Source organism: Ciconia boyciana, chromosome 2, assembly GCF_034638445.1.
Source record: "Ciconia boyciana chromosome 2, ASM3463844v1, whole genome shotgun sequence".
NCBI lineage: Eukaryota > Metazoa > Chordata > Aves > Ciconiiformes > Ciconiidae > Ciconia > Ciconia boyciana.
In genome coordinates, this window is record NC_132935.1 from 18158545 (window position 1) to 18176815 (window position 18271).

At 34.5% G+C, this 18271-nt stretch overlaps 1 protein-coding gene across 3 annotated transcripts in view; it reads left to right on the top strand.

Moving 5' to 3' along the window:
* CSMD3 (CUB and Sushi multiple domains 3) overlaps nt 1–18271 on the top strand; it is a 782968-nt gene that overhangs the window by 488860 nt on the left and 275837 nt on the right. For all 3 annotated transcript variants that reach the window (XM_072852006.1, XM_072852007.1, XM_072852008.1), the window contains 4 exons: nt 2600–2756; nt 7065–7256; nt 12006–12132; nt 12967–13169. In XM_072852006.1, the coding sequence (XP_072708107.1) occupies nt 2600–2756; nt 7065–7256; nt 12006–12132; nt 12967–13169 (679 nt within the window). The remainder of the gene's footprint in view (nt 1–2599; nt 2757–7064; nt 7257–12005; nt 12133–12966; nt 13170–18271) is intronic.

Genomic DNA, 18271 nt, shown 5'->3' on the forward strand with positions numbered 1-18271 from the left:
AAAATAAGATAATGGTACTACCTTAATTCACATATAATATCCTCTTCTGGATCAAATTCTGAAGCTGATTTACTATCTCATTCAAAATCTTTAGCAAAACTCCCACCTATTTTAGGAAGGTTAGAAAGAAAATGCTGGTTCTGCAAATCTCACAAGAGAATGTAGGCTGTTACCACTTTCTTTGCAACTTAAATACATTTTTAAAAAATAAACATAGATTTGGAACAGAATTAATAACTGTATCATTTAAATTACATCTAGAAGTTTCTATTTAGTACCCATTAACTTGAATGAAGCACAAAAAAGATAACATGACTTAAACTGAGAATTATACTACAAAATATTATTCATTTATTGTCCTAACAGAAAGCCCACTATCTCAAGAACAGGGGTATATGTTACTTTGAATATTTCAAAGTCAGCAACCAAAAGAAAAAAAAAATATTTCAATTTCATGTTCAAATGAGTCACATCCCTCCCTCATCCAAATGCAGTTCTCCTACTCAAAGAATCATAGATTTTCAGAAGTGTGACAGTACTTTAAATTTTGTTCCTTCATAGAAATTATATAGGCTTAGAAGTATTATACAGTGGGACAGCTAGTTAGCCCATAAAGTAGAATTAGTGTCAACTCTGGAGAGATGTCAGTGTGCCCATGTGAAAGGTTTAATATGGTAGGAGAGTTAACAAAATTGGCAATAAAGTATGTGTGGGGAAATTCTAACATGAAGAAAATTTGTATCACGAAGCAGCTTATCGGAAGTTCTGGTAAGACATTGAGAATAGTTGGTATAACTTATTAATAGCTTCCTTTGGTTAATTATTAGTGATACACACAGAGCAGGAAATGGATTACTCTTATGCAGTGTTTAAAAATAAAATAAATCCTGAATCCTTGGGTATTATTAGTTATAAGTAGCTTGGAGAGATTAGGAGAAAGAGCATCAAGTTCAAGCTGGGTTTTCTTTACATCTGTCATGATGTAAATATCTCTGTAGGACAGCAGTAATTCTCCTGGAATGGACTTTTTTCTTTCAGTTACAGAAACAAAACTAAGTCCCTTTCAGAACTAATTTTCTGTTGGTTTTTTTTCTGGCTTGATTACTGAACTCAGTATAGTTTTAAAGAAGTTTTAAATAAAATTAAGACATCCATTTTAATACTATTATGTATATTTTTAAATTAATTTTTAGTTGCTAAGCATTAATTGCACCTTTATTTTTGCTTTAATTTCTTATTTTCACTCCATTTAAGGATGTTGACATTTAAATGTGAATTTTGCTTGGAATTTATTTGCTTGTTTCAGTAAAAAAAACAAGGAATGATACCAAGTCATTTTCCTCTGCTTCTTAAACTGCTCTACAATTATTTATTCATTAGAGGTGGCTAGAAATGGTTTATTTGGTTTATTTCAGCATATCATTAAATGTAAAGTCTGTTATTACTAGAGACCTGAGGATTTCTGCAAAGTAGGATTTACGTGTGTAAGTCATTCTCACAGACGGGGAGTAGGCATCATAGTATTTCACATTCACTTTGTTGCCTTACTACTATTGCTGGTGTATTTATTTTATTTCATTGTGGTATAGATTCCTGTTTACAAATGCAAGCTTTAATTACATTTTAAATTAATATAATTAGATCTTATTCAGAACTGGAATCAATTCCCTGGTTTTTTACTAAAGCTTTAGAATTTCCCTATATGGCAATTTGAAAATTATTCAGAGGTCAATTTACTGATTTGCAAGTGAAAGTTTTCTTAAAACCCATTTATCAAAGTTTAAGTTATTATCGAAGACACTAAATAAATCCTACAGGATGTAGTGGTTCGGTTAGGAATTATTGTTAAGTTATAGTTTAACTATTTGTAGGAATGATAGGAATGCAACAACCTGTGATGTTTTAAAGCCACCAAGCTTGTAAGAAAATTTGCTGAGAATTATTAAAAGATTATTTAATATATTTAGTAGTCTGATAGAAGTTACTGCTTCAAATATGGAAAAGAACAACTCTTGAAGAAAAATAAATAATAAAAGTGCTGTATTCCAATTTACATATAGATTACATTACTCTTTCAACTTACAGAAGCAGTTGTTTGAATTATTTTATTTCTTAGTCTCCTTTTACTTTATAGTTATATTTGAACCTCTCTTTACATAGGAAAAAAAAAATCAGAGGTTTATTTAATAAGCCAAAGTTGGGGAGGTGTGAGCTTTTCTATTATGTGACTTGAGGCAGACACAGCCACACAAAATAGGTGTTTGCTGATAGGTTGTGACCAGCATTACAATACTGGCAGTGAAAGAGAAAACATAGATATTTAAAAACACTGAGCTGATATGGCACCTCTGCCCACTTCTATTGTTATGCAAAAAAAGGAACTGACATATTTTAAATTGTGCATTTTAAAAATCACCACAATTAAGTCAACTTAAGAGAGGCAAACAGCAGATCCAAATACTACTTCAGGTTGACTGGCAATAGATCTCCCTTGGCAGAGCTGTACTCCCTCTTAATGGAGATGTACAGAATTATTTTGTAAATTAAGTATCTTTTTTTTTTTTTTCTTCATAACTGTAAAACTGCATTTGTTTTACAGATCTATGATGGCAAAGACAACACTGCTCACCTGCTGGGTGCATATACTGGGGCATCATTAAGAGGCCTGACGCTAAGTAGTACTTCAAATCATTTGTGGTTGGAATTTAACTCAGACGTGGAGGGCACTGATGAAGGTTTTCAGCTTGTGTATACCAGTAAGTATTTGAGAAAACAGTAGTAATAGATTTATGATCTTAAAGGAATGAAAAACCTGTGCTCATAAGATGAAAATGCAGTCAAAAGATAAATAATGATAAAATCAACAGTAAATCACTCATCACCCATCAAAATAATGTAGTTTCATAACTGTACCTCAAAAAACCCAAAACATGTAGCATACTGAAACCTTGCTTTGACAATACTTTGTGTAGTTTGATACTTAAACCACTGTCTTTTTTCTAGAGGGTTATTTTGAGGGTTATTTTTCAGTCTTGGAAAAGATAAAAAAAAGGATAATTTTAAGTTAATTGTATTAGCATATAATAATATCTAAGCAAGTGAGTAGTTTTACATGTGTAACCAAAACCCATTGTTTCATAAATATAATTCATAAGTAAAAGACATTCTCCATCTTAAGACTCGTGTCCGATACTAAGTTTGCATTAGACTAGCAATTTCTGAGTTCGGATTATTGTTTAGAATAATCCAATTTGGAACCAAAATGATAAAGAAAGATTCCTAACAAAAACTTTTTACCTATATGTAGACTGACAAAATTAAACTATAAAGATTAGAAGAGGAAAAATCTTTTCAGATCTCTGGCTTAGAGATCTATTTTATATATCTATTTATACAAATAGATGTATAAAATACATCTTATACATCTATTTTATCAAGTGGCAACTTCTTAAAATGTATGTGATTGTTACATGTGTCTATTGACATGTGGTGTATATGACTTCTTTAATGTATAAATATTTCATCATCGCTGAATTATTATATAAAACTGAATTTTTAGCAAGCAGAACAGTATTATAAGGTAATTCTGCAATGCAGCTGTCAAAACCCTTTTTTTCTCCCTGTGCTTAAATCATTCATTTTCACCTGTTCAAAAAATGTTTTTATGTTTCAAAAACTCTCCATCATGTTTTTAAAACTAATTCTAATAAAACTAATATAAGTCTAGAAGAATTAAAGGAAAATATTTCAAGATACTACAAGACCATGTAATTATTTTTCAGGTGAAATTTGCATAATTATACTGCATAGTAGCCTGTGATAGCATAGGACTGTACCCTATCATTAAAGATAGGCCTTCCAGTGATGTGTTACTATGTAAGTGTCAAGGTATTTAATTTTTCTTATTTATATAGCTACGTCCAAGCCCAGCACTTGAACCTTATCATTAAAATTCCTGCCTTTGGAGACAGGCATTCTCATAGAATACACTTTCCTAGCCTGAATAGTTATTAGCCTGAACAGTGCTGAATCTTCTTTTGTAGATACTTGTAGAATTGGAAGAGAAAAAGTGAGAAAAACTCATGGGTCAACATAAAGATAGGGAGGAAAGAGAAAAAGAAAAACCAAGTGATGCAAAGGCAGTCATTCATCACCTCCCACAAGCAGACCAATGCCCAGCCTGTCTCTGAGCACTGGCCCCTTTGGAAAGACTATCCCCCAGTTTTATTGCTCAGCATGACATTATATGGCATGCAATATCTCTGGTCAGCTGGGGTCAGCTGTCCCAGCTGTGTCCCCTTCCAGCCTCTTGCCTACCTCCAGCCTACCTGCTGCGGGGTCAGAGTGAGAAACAGAGAAAGACTTGATGCTGTGCAAGTAGTGCTCAGCAATAGCAGAAACATGGGTGTGTTATCCACACTGGTTTAGTCAATCTAAAGCACAGCACCATATGGGCTGCTATGAAGATAATTAACTCCATCCCAGCCAGAATCCAGTATACTCCATCTCCTTTACACTATCACTTCAGATTTATATGCATGGGTAAGGTCCCCCTTGAGCCTTCTCTTCTCCAGGCTGAACAGTCCCAGCTCTCTCAACGTTTACCCACAGGAGAGATGCTCCTATCCCTTAATCATCTTAGTGGCCCTTTGCTGGGCTGTCTTCATTAGTTCCATATCTCTCTGGTACTGGGGAGCCCAGAACTGAACACCATACTCCAGATGTGGCCTCAACAGTGCTTAGGGTAGAGGGGAAGGATCACCTCTGTTGACCTGCTGGCAACATACCTCCTAATGCAGCCCAGGCTACCATTAGCCGCCTTTGCTGCAAGGGCACATTGCTGGCTCATGTTCAACTTGGTGTCCACCAGGACCCCCAGGTCCTTTTCTGCAAAGCTGCTTTCCAGCTGGGTGGCCCCAGCATATATTGCTGCATGTGTTTGCTCCTCCCCAGGTGCAGGACTTTGCACTTCTCCTTGTTGAACTTCCTGAGGTTCATGTCGGCCCACTTCTCCAGCTTGTCGAGGTCGCTCTGGATGGCAGCATGATCCTCTGGCATAACAGCCACTCCTCCCAGTTTGGTGTTATCAGCAAACTTGATGAGGGTACACACTGCCCCATCATCCAGATCACCAATGAAGATGTTGAGCAAGCCTGGACCCAGTATTGACCCCTAGGGCACACCACTAGTTACTGGCCTCCAATTAGACTTCGTGCCACTGATCATCACCCATTGGCCATTTCCTATTTTGGGAAAGACAGCTAATATTTGTTTTGCATGGATGTAGACAATGAAACCTTCCAAAAGTACCATGGGTTTACCTTGATGCTTTTAAGCAGTAAACAAAATCCCCACAAGCTGTAATGAAATATTGTATGTCTTCAGGGACACATTGTGAGCATTCATGCTCCATCAGTTGCCTCAAATAGCCACCTATTGCCATGCTAGATCCCCTTCACTATGCCCCTAGCTACCAGGTGCTTCTCCAAAAGGATGCAGTTTTCCCTTTGGTCCTGTTGCCAGAACTGCCAGCACTGTGTCGATAGCTGAAATACACTTAGGGCAGCAAAAATGCTACTAGTACCTATGCTTAGCCAATGGAGTTACATGTTCACCCTCAAGAGGGAAGTGGTCAGTTAAAAAGACTGCTTTGGTGCTGTGTGTATAAGCAGGCCATCCAGAGATGAGGACATCTCAGCGATCAAGGCACATTTTAGCTTCTTTTCACACGGTGTGGTCAACAACTTCCTTAGAAGACCGGAAATTCTAACTGGTTATTAAGTATCCAGACTGGCAATATCAAAAAAGGTTCTTCATTTGGGACTCACATTAGCCTCTTTTAGAGCTTCTGCAGTGCAGTCTGTACTGGGAAACAATAGCTTAACTAGGAATGAGAAAAGTTCATCTCGGAGGCTGTGGAGGCTCTTCAGGAGGTGAGCCATTTTCAGTAACACATTAAATGAGCTGAAGGAAGAACTGGGAAGATACGGCATTTGACCTAGTTTTTTTTTTTCCTTATGTGAGCAAACAGCCTTATCCAACCTGAAGCATTTTGTGTGTAAAATAAAATATGAACATTTTTTTCAATCAATCAATAGTAATGATTCAGTACCTAAGGAGAGATTGTGAAAAGCTTCCAATTGTTGGCCAGATGGACAAATACTATGTAAATGACTTCACTGAACAATGCAGACATGAAAAACCCTTCATTTGCTCCCATGTCACTTACATATAGGAATATCAATCTGACACAAAGTGCCTTTTTTACCTACAAACAGTTTGAGCTGCATGGTATTGATAAAATACATTTGATTTTGAACAAAGTGAGGTTTCAAGCTGCTTCTCAGTTAATAATAGAAAACCCTATTTGGAATAGAAAATCTTTCTCCCAGATTACAGCTTATGTTTCCCCAAATGTTAATATGCTTCCTTGTTTCTGTATAATGCATAAGTCATTTTGTTTCCTTCTTACTCCACATATCTTAATTCTCCAAAATGTCCAAATTGTTTGGTTTGAATTCTCCATATTATCATTATCATTGCTTCCTGAATGTAGTTTTTAAATTTACAAACTACCGAATGCAGGATTAGGGTAGGGATTGATGAATATAACAGTATTTCTTTGGTGCCATAGGTGCTATTGTGCCGTTGGTGTTACTGTGCACAATAACAACAAACAAATCTTCTGTGCAATTTTGTTTATGAGCCTTTAAATGTCTATTCACAAACTAGATTGTCATCAAAGTAAATGGACAGTCACTTTAACTGCCATTTTGTAATTTATTTTAGATCATTTTAGAACTGATTGATAATGATAATGAATTTCCTTCTCAGTCTTTAAGTTGACTCTTAGGAAAAATGATGTTATGACACGGTTTGGTTTGCATGCTCTGAGGGGTATACACAGTTATCCTACTTAGACTGTTTAAAAACAGAGAAGAAACCTTAAAGATGTTGTTACATGAAGTCTGAAAATGTTTGATTTCCATTGGAAAACAGAAAATCTTAATCTTATTAATATATTTGTTTGATTTTGTAACTACAATGTTTTATTCCTACCACAGGTTTTGAGCTTTCACATTGTGAGGACCCAGGTGTGCCACAGTTTGGATATAAGATCAGTGACCAAGGCCATTTTGCTGGAAGCACTATAATTTATGGATGCAATCCAGGTTATACACTCCATGGAAGTAGCCTTCTAAAGTGTATGACTGGAGAGAGAAGGGCATGGGACTATCCTCTACCATCTTGTATTGGTATTAGACTATTTTACTTTTTATTTTTTTATTTACTTAAACTATTATCTGAATATAAGAAAGAAAAAATTGTTAGGATTGTTAGATCTATATGAAATCTGATCTGTATGTATACAGATCTATTTACACATACATTTACAGATCTGTCTGCATAAATCTCATCTAAGCCTATGTGAGTGGTTTTGCCTGTTTTAGGTTTAAAAACAAGAGTAATTATTAAACATTTGTGAATACTGAAATTCTTAATACGTGAAATTCAGTTATAGTCAGCAAATAGTCAACATAAAAAGACAGCTTGATCAGAAAGCCAGGACCATATATGTTTTATGAGGGGTTGTAAAACTAGTATTTTTTTTTTCTAATTGTATCTAAATAACATTAAGCTAGAAAACTTTTCATATGTTTACGTATAAATACTATAAAATATATTCAAATAAAAACTTAAAGATACAAAGAGATATAGAGTTTTATTGTATTTTTGTCACTTGGCTTCTGTTATGTTGCTGTGATGAATAACACAATATTATACACTGTATTACAGTATTAAAATAACTAGAAGTTGTGCAGGTACCTACAGGCTCAATTTATTCCATAGGAGAACAAAAAGAAGACAAGGCTTAAATATTCTAGTAATTTTCTTTTTTTTTTTCATCTCCTTTTAGAGGAAATTGGGATTGAGTGAGTAGGGGAAGCAAGGAGTGAAATGCACTTTGTGCCTAGATTTGACAGAAAACAATGTACTTATGCATATCTTTATCAAGACATAAAGCCCATTTAGGAAAAATATGCAACAAATAAGAACTGAACAGCTCTCTTAGAGTAATAATTAGGGAATAAATGCTTAAATCCCAAATTTGCCTTAACAAATTTCTACATCATTTAGGATATATGAAACCAAAGAATTAGGGGGAAAACATGGCATTGGAACGTGCAAGTAGCACATAGGAGGTGTACAAAGAACATATGATGGAAGTTGAAACAAAAAGATCAAATAAAATGTGAAGGTGCCAGAAAGTTGAAATTAAAAGTTTGAACAACAAATTACATTTTCAGTTCCATTATAAGCATTAAAAATCATCGGATGTATCACCGTAGTAACACTCAGATATATATGAGTGAGTTCTTGCTTAGTTTTAAAACAGACCAAGGTATATATGTCTGAAGTTATTCCTTCATTTTTTTAATTGATTATCTAGATTATGTACTGTGCACTATTTACACTAACTGTGGGAGATTCGACTTTGTTATATTCTAAGCAAATATTCAAAACCTCATATAGTTCAAATCTAGAAGGTCTACTGGAAGGGGGTCACTAGAATAGCTCACAGGTGGGAGATAAGCACTGTTCTTGTGTGTGCCCTACATGACACAGGCTGTTTGGAGGAAGGTGCCTGGATTTAATTATTAATCAGTCCCTCTCCAAAATAGATGCATACAGCTCAAAAGGTACAGGTTGGCCACCTTTGGATTAGGAAGTGAGCCAGATTCAGAGCTGATATAAACTAACAAAAAATGTCAACAAACTGAAATCCAGAGTTGAATCTGGACCTCTGTTAAAAGTTATGATATGCTGCATATACTCAAGGTTTTATATTCTTTTTTGTTTCAGTACTGGTAAACCATCCAACTCAAATCACTGTCTTTCAAAAAAATTACACAAATTAAGCACCTAGGTTTTGCACTGCCACCAGACTCTGTGAAAACTACATTATAATTATTCCAAAATGTTCTGTATAGGTGAATCTACTTAGAATGTGAATCAATCTGTAGTATAAACTTATTGAGCTTTAAATTAGTCTTATTCAAAACATATCTATTAGTCTGCTATTCACAGGGAGGTTACTTATCCATCCAGTTCAGAATACCATGTATTTGTATGTATTGCTCTTCCTCAAGCGAACAAAAGTACATAGATGGTGTCTTTTAAATGAACTTAGGAATGATTTATATTGATTTTGTTTATTTCATTTAGGTATTTCTCCATAGCCAAGTAGTAAAACATGTTACTTGCATCCAGAGAGAGTTAAACAGGTGTAAAGCTGTTATCTCTATCAGCAGTAGTATGCATCCCAACCTGAGGATCGCATAGATTTGGCTAAATAGATTTTAAAATAATTTTAATTAAAACAAGTGAGTTTTTTGTATAGACAAGCTTAAGAAATCAAAAAGTTTTTGAATGCCAGTTGTAAATAATGATCTTGAGTTCCACATACCTTCTGGATCACTGCAGATGCTTTAAAATACTCTCGAAGGGATGCAGTATAAATCCTATAAAATGTCTTGGATATCAGTTGAAGTCTTCCTGGGCTGAAAAATATATAGTAAAAGATTAATGATGTCTTAGTAATGATACAACATGAGGAAATTGGCTAGAAGAGAACTGGGAAGCAGAAGGGCAATTAAGAAATGCACAAGAAGATCAGTAAGAAAAAGCATGCTCAGATTAGAAATGTTCCTCAAAGAAAACAACAAAATTGCATCACAACAGTTTTTGTATAGGACTGAGACCTCTTTTAGATATGTCTTTAATATGTCCAAACAAAAGCATGAGTCTGAATATCTCTTACTCATCCGTGATCAAAACAGTCAGTTTTTGAGACTTTAAATTCAGTAATGGATTAAATAGCAGGAGGTGAAGATGAATCAGCAGTAAAACTGTTCTAATATTTCTAGTTTACAGGAATCCTTCTTTCAACATTCACTTTTAGTTAGAATCAGACTGAAATTAAGCTTCTTTGCTATGAAAGGAAATTGAAAATAAAGATTGTTTTTGCAACCCTGATGCCCTTTATTTCCAGAATACTTGTTTATGAGTCAGGTAGCTGTATGCACTCAAGTTTTGTGCTTACAAGAACTTGGTCCCAGCCCACCACAAGATCTTTTAGGGTCTACAGATTGTTCAGACAAACCTTGAGAATCTGTGAAAACAGTGATGCTTTGCATGAAATATTTTAGGTTGGCATGTACAAATAAAATTATTTCCTGGATACTTATGAGCAACATAAGTCAACAGACACTTTAATTTGCTGCTACTATCAGAAATCGGCTTAAAAATGCTACTGTTCTTGTTTTTGTATCATTTTATGGAAGAATGTGACATTGACAAGACAATAGCAAAACTGTTTTCAAGCAGTTGTAGTAATTATAAATCTTATACATGTCGTAAATGTTACAATACAACATACTATCCATGGAATTTGCAGGAGGAAATGTAGTATAATGTATATTACCTTTAACTTGACATCCTTAGAAGAATCTTTAGCATTGACACTTGGCAAAATTAAGATTCTTAATTAGGATTGTCTTCATAGTAAGCAATCTGGAGATGTAAGATAAGAAGGGTTTTGCTCTGTTACTCCTGACTGCAACCTGAGAGGATGCTGCTGTCTGAGAAGTCACCACTTGCACAGCTGATTCAGCAACCAGCAAAACTGGGGAGCTGGAACCTTGCTGGAGAGGCAGAAATAAGCCACTGGGGAGAGAGAGAGGGAACCTTCAAAAATCATAATAAAAAAGCAAACTGGTTATCCTCTGTGAAAATTAGAAATTATAAACTTGTAGTTGTTCAGTGGTCCTGGATGAAATGTAATTAATTTTAAATTTCATTCAGTTTGTCAGTGAGTGATTTTTTTCTTTGTAGTGTACTCTATTTATATCCTTACTCTACTGGAAGAATAATAGACTATGCTATCCTTTGAGTTGAATAATTACAAAAGTTTTTTTGTTTTTTTTTAAAGAGTATTTAGGAATTAAGAGATTGGCAAAGTGCTTAAAAAATATATGTAAGGCCACCTGTCTTCGCAAATTTGCTTTTATTGTGTCAGAAAAATCCATAAAGAGTAGCATTTCAATTATATTTTATCACAGAAAACACAGATCATAAGGTAATAAATCTCTCAACTAAATATTTTAGGTGATGTTAAATAAAAATAAAACTGCATTTTAACTATAGCAAGAGATCTAATCAAAGCATTATTTTGGCTTTGCACTTCACAAGAGAGGAAGCATTAGAGGGACTTTAAAAGGAAGGAAAGCGAAATAGGAAGGCTTTAAAGGTCTCAGGGATCTACATTAAAAAAATCAGGTTTTCTCAAAGATTAAGTATTAAGATTATGAAATACTCAGTTTTGCTTAATGACTGGCTGAGGCCATCTAAGAGGGAGCTACTTACCATCTGTTATCCTCTAAGAAATACTATAGCTTCACTGTGAGGACAAGTTTTGAGTAAGAAGTTTTACAATTTTTTTTTCCTAGGCTGAAAGGCTGATTTGCTCTCTGAATAGCCTGCTTTTACTTAGTATGTTTCCTCTTTTTTTTTTTTTTTAATATCTATTTTATTTTCTACTTATGAATTTCTTTAGTTTTCTTAATTTAATTCTACTGCTTTAGGGTGACATGGTGTTCCTGGCTTCTTTGTTTTTTTTCTTTTTTAAGTAACAATCCATGTTCCTTTCATTATATAATGGTAAGTTTTCTATAATGGTAAGTTGTGTTCAAAATTATTAGAAAAACATAGGTGCCAAAGGAAAGTACAGAAGTATTCAAATAAAACCACATTTACAGGTTCCTTTCCCAAGGCACTTCAAGTCCTTATATGTTGTCTTACAAACTTAGGGCATACAGTCAGATTAGTTGTTTTACTTATTCAGCAAGAGAGTAGATGTATAAATTGATTGCTCAGATCATTAGCTGGAAGACAGTCTATAAAGAATTAAAAGTAACACATTACGTAATGTTGTTTTTTATTAGCTGAATGTGGAGGCCGTTTTAAAGGAGAATCATCAGGAAGAATCTTATCTCCTGGCTATCCTTTTCCCTATGACAACAATCTGCGTTGCATGTGGGTGATTGAAGTAGACCCAGGAAATATCGTCAGGTACTGAAAACAAATCTTACAATTATAACAACTCTTTTTTATTATATCATAGCCAAATCTTCCCTGTACAGTGGAGAAAAAAAAGGGATTTAGGATTTAAAATTTAAGAGGCAGCTCGAGGCCAGTCTTTTTGGCATTCTAAGTTTGAATATGTAGGTTTGTGTTGAAACTGTCTATTTTTCAGTAAACATTTTCTATGAAGATCAAGCTTTAAAATTGGTTATAATTTTGTGAAACTGATGAATTTTAAACCAATTCATATAGGTATATTTGCAAACATATACACAAACTAGAACTGTTAACTGGAAATCTGATTAAAAATACCTAATACTAATGCTATTTTAATCCAAAGTTATAAGATTGAATATGTAAAAAGTGCTGGAGTCAGCAGAACCAATTAGTGGAAGAGTCTACATTTTTAAAAAACCCCTGCATTTTAGTAGTTCTTTTTAGTTAGACATTTATTCACACTATATCACTAATTGCATGAGTTTACAGTTCTAGTTAATTTGTTTTGATGAGACTATGATACCTAATATTGTCTTAAGAAAAACAAAACTATTTTCTGAAAAGGTTGCGTGAATACTTACAGACTATTTGAATGGCTAAAGTAATATATTATTTAATGGTAGACAAATTCAAATATTGTTAGGTTTCTTCTTTCAAATACATTTTTGTATTGGGCTTTTATGCATCCAAAGGTAAAGGTGTGAAACGTTATGGAAAATCATCCTTGGAAATCAAAGTTTATTTGCTTTTTAGGTTTAGTTTGTTGCTAAAGATATGTTGTTGAATAATATAAAAGCTGACAATAAAATCATGGTATTCTTACAGCCTCCAGTTTCTTGCTTTTGATACTGAGGCATCCCATGACATTCTACGAGTTTGGGATGGTCCACCTGAGAATGAGATGTTACTCAAAGAAATTAGTGGATCCCTTGTTCCTGAAGGCATTCACAGTACACTCAACGTAGTAACTATCCAGTTTGACACAGATTTTTATATCAGCAAATCTGGATTTGCCATACAGTTTTCAAGTAAGTTGACGAATTTAATTTTTTTTTTTTTATAAGGTAGTTCACTCACAGATAATTGTAGTGCTGGGAACAACTGAAATCAGTGACAACATTTCTGACTTTGTTAGGGAAAGAACTGGCCCATTCTTACAGATTTGTTCTAAAGCTATATTTTTATCTTAAAAAAAAAAAAAAAATCATGTCCTTTGCTAGTTTGGCTTTGTTTCAAGGGCAGCTGGGGCAGTGCCAGAATGCTCATAATTATGACTAGTGTTTTTCACAAAGGAGGTGATGTAGGCATGTTAAAGGCTTCATCCTTTTCTAATCAATAAGTGTTTCTGATTTCAGAGACATCTGTGCAGAGTTTTCATTCCTGCTGCGCTTGTATAGGATGAAACGGGAAATAGCACTACAGGAACAGCAGTGTCCTTCTCCCTTTTGCCTTCTGGTGCTCTTTTGTCTTATTGCAGGCAGCATGATGACAAATCTAAACAGTTACTTAACTGTTATTAAATCCTTTTAGACATTTTTAGTGCTGAAACAGAAGAAATCAAGTGAGGTCCATTTTGACCTTTTTTTCTGGTCAGTGAAATTTATATATATTTTTTCAGGATTAGCAAGTTCTGTTTTAATATTATCATTTTATTTAGCAGTAGCAATGTTTCTAATGTGGGTTGACACAGAGACTCTTAATGGTAACATTATTTACCTTGTGCTTCCTGTGGTTGGTAGTTGTATTAGCCCTTGTTTTCCCCTACCCTCATTCTCTCTATTTGTATGACAAATACACGTGTGTGCACACAGTAATTTGAAAGAACAATGAAGTATGTGAATGAGAGGACAAAGTAAAACATGTTTAATTTGTAGTGAAAGAGTGCCTCTGCTACATCTGCTCGTTTTCGAAGCCATGAATAGAGTTTTTAATTTCTTGGCTCCAAGACATTTTTGCTATTTTACCACCTTACCCCTTTCCAAAGCCTGTCTGGGAGAGTCTCACATATCTGCTTTCCAACCTCAGACATGCTCCTTTATTTAATGTCGAGGCCAAAAAGGGAGTGGGGAGAGCATTATGCACTGAACTTATTCAGGTAATCATTTAGGGTGAGTGGAAAAAGAGATTGATGCAGACTAAGAATGGAGTTGCAAGGAAAAATGGATAGCACATGGGGGTGAAGCCATAAAGCAACTACTGATGTGCTTCCAGTGCTTTACCTGAAAAGAGGTTTTAGAGTTTCTTCTGAAAGAAGAGGTATTTTATTTAATTCTCCATGCTCTTCAGTCTGTTGAGATCTAATGACAACAGTTTAAAGGATCCATGAACTGTTACTGCCTCAGCATTTCTCTTACTCTTCAGTTCAAGTTCACAAAATCACAGTCATCCTTCTCAAATACTTGATGTTGCCCAGTTTGGGTATATATTCCTTATTAGAATCAGAAATATTTTTTTTTTCCCTAAGTTAAGATTTTAAAAATAATGTATAAATAGCTACACAACCTGAATTACACTGTTGCTGTATTGACATATTTTTTTACTAACCAGGAAAGAAATATATTGGAGGAGGTGGAGGAAAGAGAAAGATAATTCTGTGCAACTTTGTTTCAAGCTTTCATATACTTTCTTTGAGTATATAATGTTGTCTGGGTGAAACAGATGGTGTCTGCATACTTTAGCTGCAGTGTAATTAACAAACAGAAAGCTCACACAAGGGAGGTATCTGCTTTTACTTTCCTCTTGCCATTTCATGAAATTGGCTATGAGTATTTAACTGGATTATTGGCCCTTTTACCTCAAGAGGAATGTTATTCAATGACAACAGATATTTTATGTTCAAACCTTTTTAAGGCCTTGAATGCTTTATTTTTTTTAATAATATTTTCTTAATCTTTAAACTAAAAATCTGTTTCTAAAAAGTGGATTAACCTTCTTATCAGTTCCTTACAATTTTTTATCTCATTTTATCAACTGTTCATACGCAATTCTGCATCTGTCATTTATGTAATGAGTGAAAATGTTCACCATTGATAATGTGGTATAGTTTGAATTTGACTCCTTTACAAATCATCCAATATATACAGAAAATTAATTTGTATCTGGTAACATAAATTACAGGTGAGATAGCATCCTTCACCAAATTAAAGGCGGGGGTGTGAAGCCCAGAGAAGCTGAAATGTTATATAAATAGTAGAAAGAAAATTGTAATTTAATTAGTATCAGGCATTACATCTGGTACTATTAGAATTGTCTCTATCTAGGGCTGCCCAAGACAATCCTTTACAAGGCATCAAAGTTGTTAATAATTTTGTAAAATTTAGGGGATAGGAAGGAGAAGGGAATCAAAATGAGATTTTCTTGCACATTGCCTCAATTAGTCTGGTTTGTTTCTTTTTGTTTGCTTGCCTTTTTGGGGAGAAAAAAAAATATGGGATTTTGTTATCTGAAATAGAACTGTTTCCATGATTTTAACATTCATAATCTCTTTCTGTAAGTAAATAACATGAAGGAAACTATTTATTTTATGCTGAACTTCTAAGGAATACTGAAGACTTTTTTATGGTTGACAAGGATAAACTTTCTAAGTTAGTACAATTGTGCATTACCCTGAGAGACAGAAGAGAAAGTGACGGATTTGGGATGAAATAAGGGAGCTCAGCCTGCTCATGCTTCTGTACTTTGTTTAGTTTGTTTACTTGTTTACTTTGTAAACAAATAAATTAATGCCACTACTCATGACTTCACATCTCATCACTAGGCAGAGCAGACCTTTGGTCTAGTATTGTCTTTGATGTATAGTGTATCATTTTCTTGTTGGACATCTGCAAACCATGACTATGGAATCTCTTCATATAAAGTTTAAAATTTTTCACTTTCTGCAGTCTCCTTTGAGATGACAGTGAAGGAATAAAATAGAAAGAAGAGCCCACAAAGCCTGAAAAACAAAATACAAAAAGTTGTGTAATAAAGCAGAATATTTTAAAAACTTTGTATATACATGGAAAGGAAAAATAAGAACCTCTGGGAATTCAACAGTAGGATTGCAATATGAGGATTTTGGAACATGTCTAAATGGGATGAACAGACTGAATAATGTAGCTAGAGAACAGGTGCTAGAGGTCTTCCCTTAAATTAGGAGAAGAGTGAAAGGTTCACAACAGACCACAAGCAATATGCAAACAGGAAGTACCTGTTACAGCATATTTTCTCTGAACTGTCAGAAACAGAGCATGAAGAGCCCAATGCATACTGGAAAAACACCAGTGAAATCAACAGTAACTTCATTTGGTCAGTAAATTCTGCACAAAATAGAAAATTAGACCTTCAAGAAAAGTGAAGGAGAAAGTAAGACGTGTGTATTTGTCGGAGACACAATCTGTATATCTCGGGGTCAGACAGAAGTATTAAGCATAATGAAACATTTTCTTCAGCTGACATTGCTTCACGCCACCAAGCTGAAAGAAGTGGCTGAGAGAAGAAAAGACAGAGAAAGAGAACTGAAAAACCAGTGAGAATATTAAAGTGCAAAAAAAAATGGGTGATAACAATTGTGTGTGCTTAAAATAATCTTTTTAGTCCCTTTAATACATGTGAAGTGTGTAATGTCAGTTCAGAACCTAGTGAAGTTGATGAAATTATTTCCCTAGATTTCAAGAACCTTTGAATCTGGTATTACAGGGAAGTTTCCTCTCTGCTAGCTTTAACAGTTCAGGTGCCATTTATCATTTATGCAGAAAGGAAGAATCTGTATTCATCTTTCACAGGCCATTATTTCACTGTTAATAGCTGCACTACTGAGTCACTCAGCATTACAGGCTGCATTCTGCTTAGGCCTAAAGTGTGCAGTCACATTTCTGACTAATTAAACAGCACAAAATATAGAACATTTCTGGAGCATTATAAGGCAGCCAGTGCAGAACTAACCCGTAAACATGTTTGGAGTATTTGGGATTTTTTTTGTAAATAGATGCTCTAGCAGTATTTTATATAATGTGACAACAATTTCTTATATAACAGAATATGCCTTAAAATGCTTGGATTTACTCTACTGTCAAACTACAGCTCTCCCTCCTTATTTTAAGACTGGGTGAGTAGCCCGTTGGAGTTACTTGTCTCTATAGACTACAGAAAAAGCCTAGAAAATTTGTGTCAGATACCTACCTGGATGGCTTAAGTTTGGCAATATTAATTTCCAGTCTAGAATTATAATACATTATATTGCTTACTTTGATTACATTTAATGATTAAATGCCTACAGGTCAGCTTTCTATATTTATGTTTGTGCTGGTTTAATAGCCACACCGTCTTCTAAATGTCCTGTGTTCGATTTTTTTGGTTGGTTGGTTGGTTGATTGTTTTCGTTGTTGGCGGGGGGGGTGTTTGGGGTTTTTCTTGGGGGAAGGGGATTTTTTTGTTTTAAGAAAGACATATTCACCACAGTATCATTTAGGAAGATTTTTTGACACTGAACACCCTCTTGGTTTTTTTTCTTTTCTCACGTTTTGCAGTAACAGAGATCTCTACTTCTGGCATGTTTAACCTGAAGGTGGTTTGAGAATGGATTTGGGGAATGTAACTGTTTTCTTTCTAAAATTGCTTACTAGCATGGCTGGTATAGGGATCACTTCCTAACATAACTTCTTCACTTTTCTGAAGTCAGTAAGATAAGATTTATTCTTCCTCGTGTCAATTCCATAGCAGAACCAGCTTTTCATCTAAAATGTTTTCATACTCTGGTTTGCTGATTTCTTTCAACTTTGAGAGGAGTCCTTTGGATTTAGAGATTTCAGGATGACTATTTTCCTTTCAGAAATAACTGTGAATTTTCACACTTCTAAATTTAGCCCAGTGTTTTTGGTTTGGTTTTGCTGGGGGTGGTGGTGTGTGTTTTCTTGGGTTTTTTTGTTCGTGTGTGGTTTTTTTGTGGTTTTATTTTGTTTTGTTTTTCGCATTGAGAGACTTAAAAGAAAGAAGCCATTCAATAACTTTCAGTTCCTTCTATCAGCTGTTGCCTATCCTCTAAGTAGCAGATATTAGTAAAAGGAATAACCGCTTATGGGTCTTTCAATGGCAAAAATGTCATTGCTGTCACAGGTTCGTAAATGACATTAACTGCTCAGTAGGTATTATC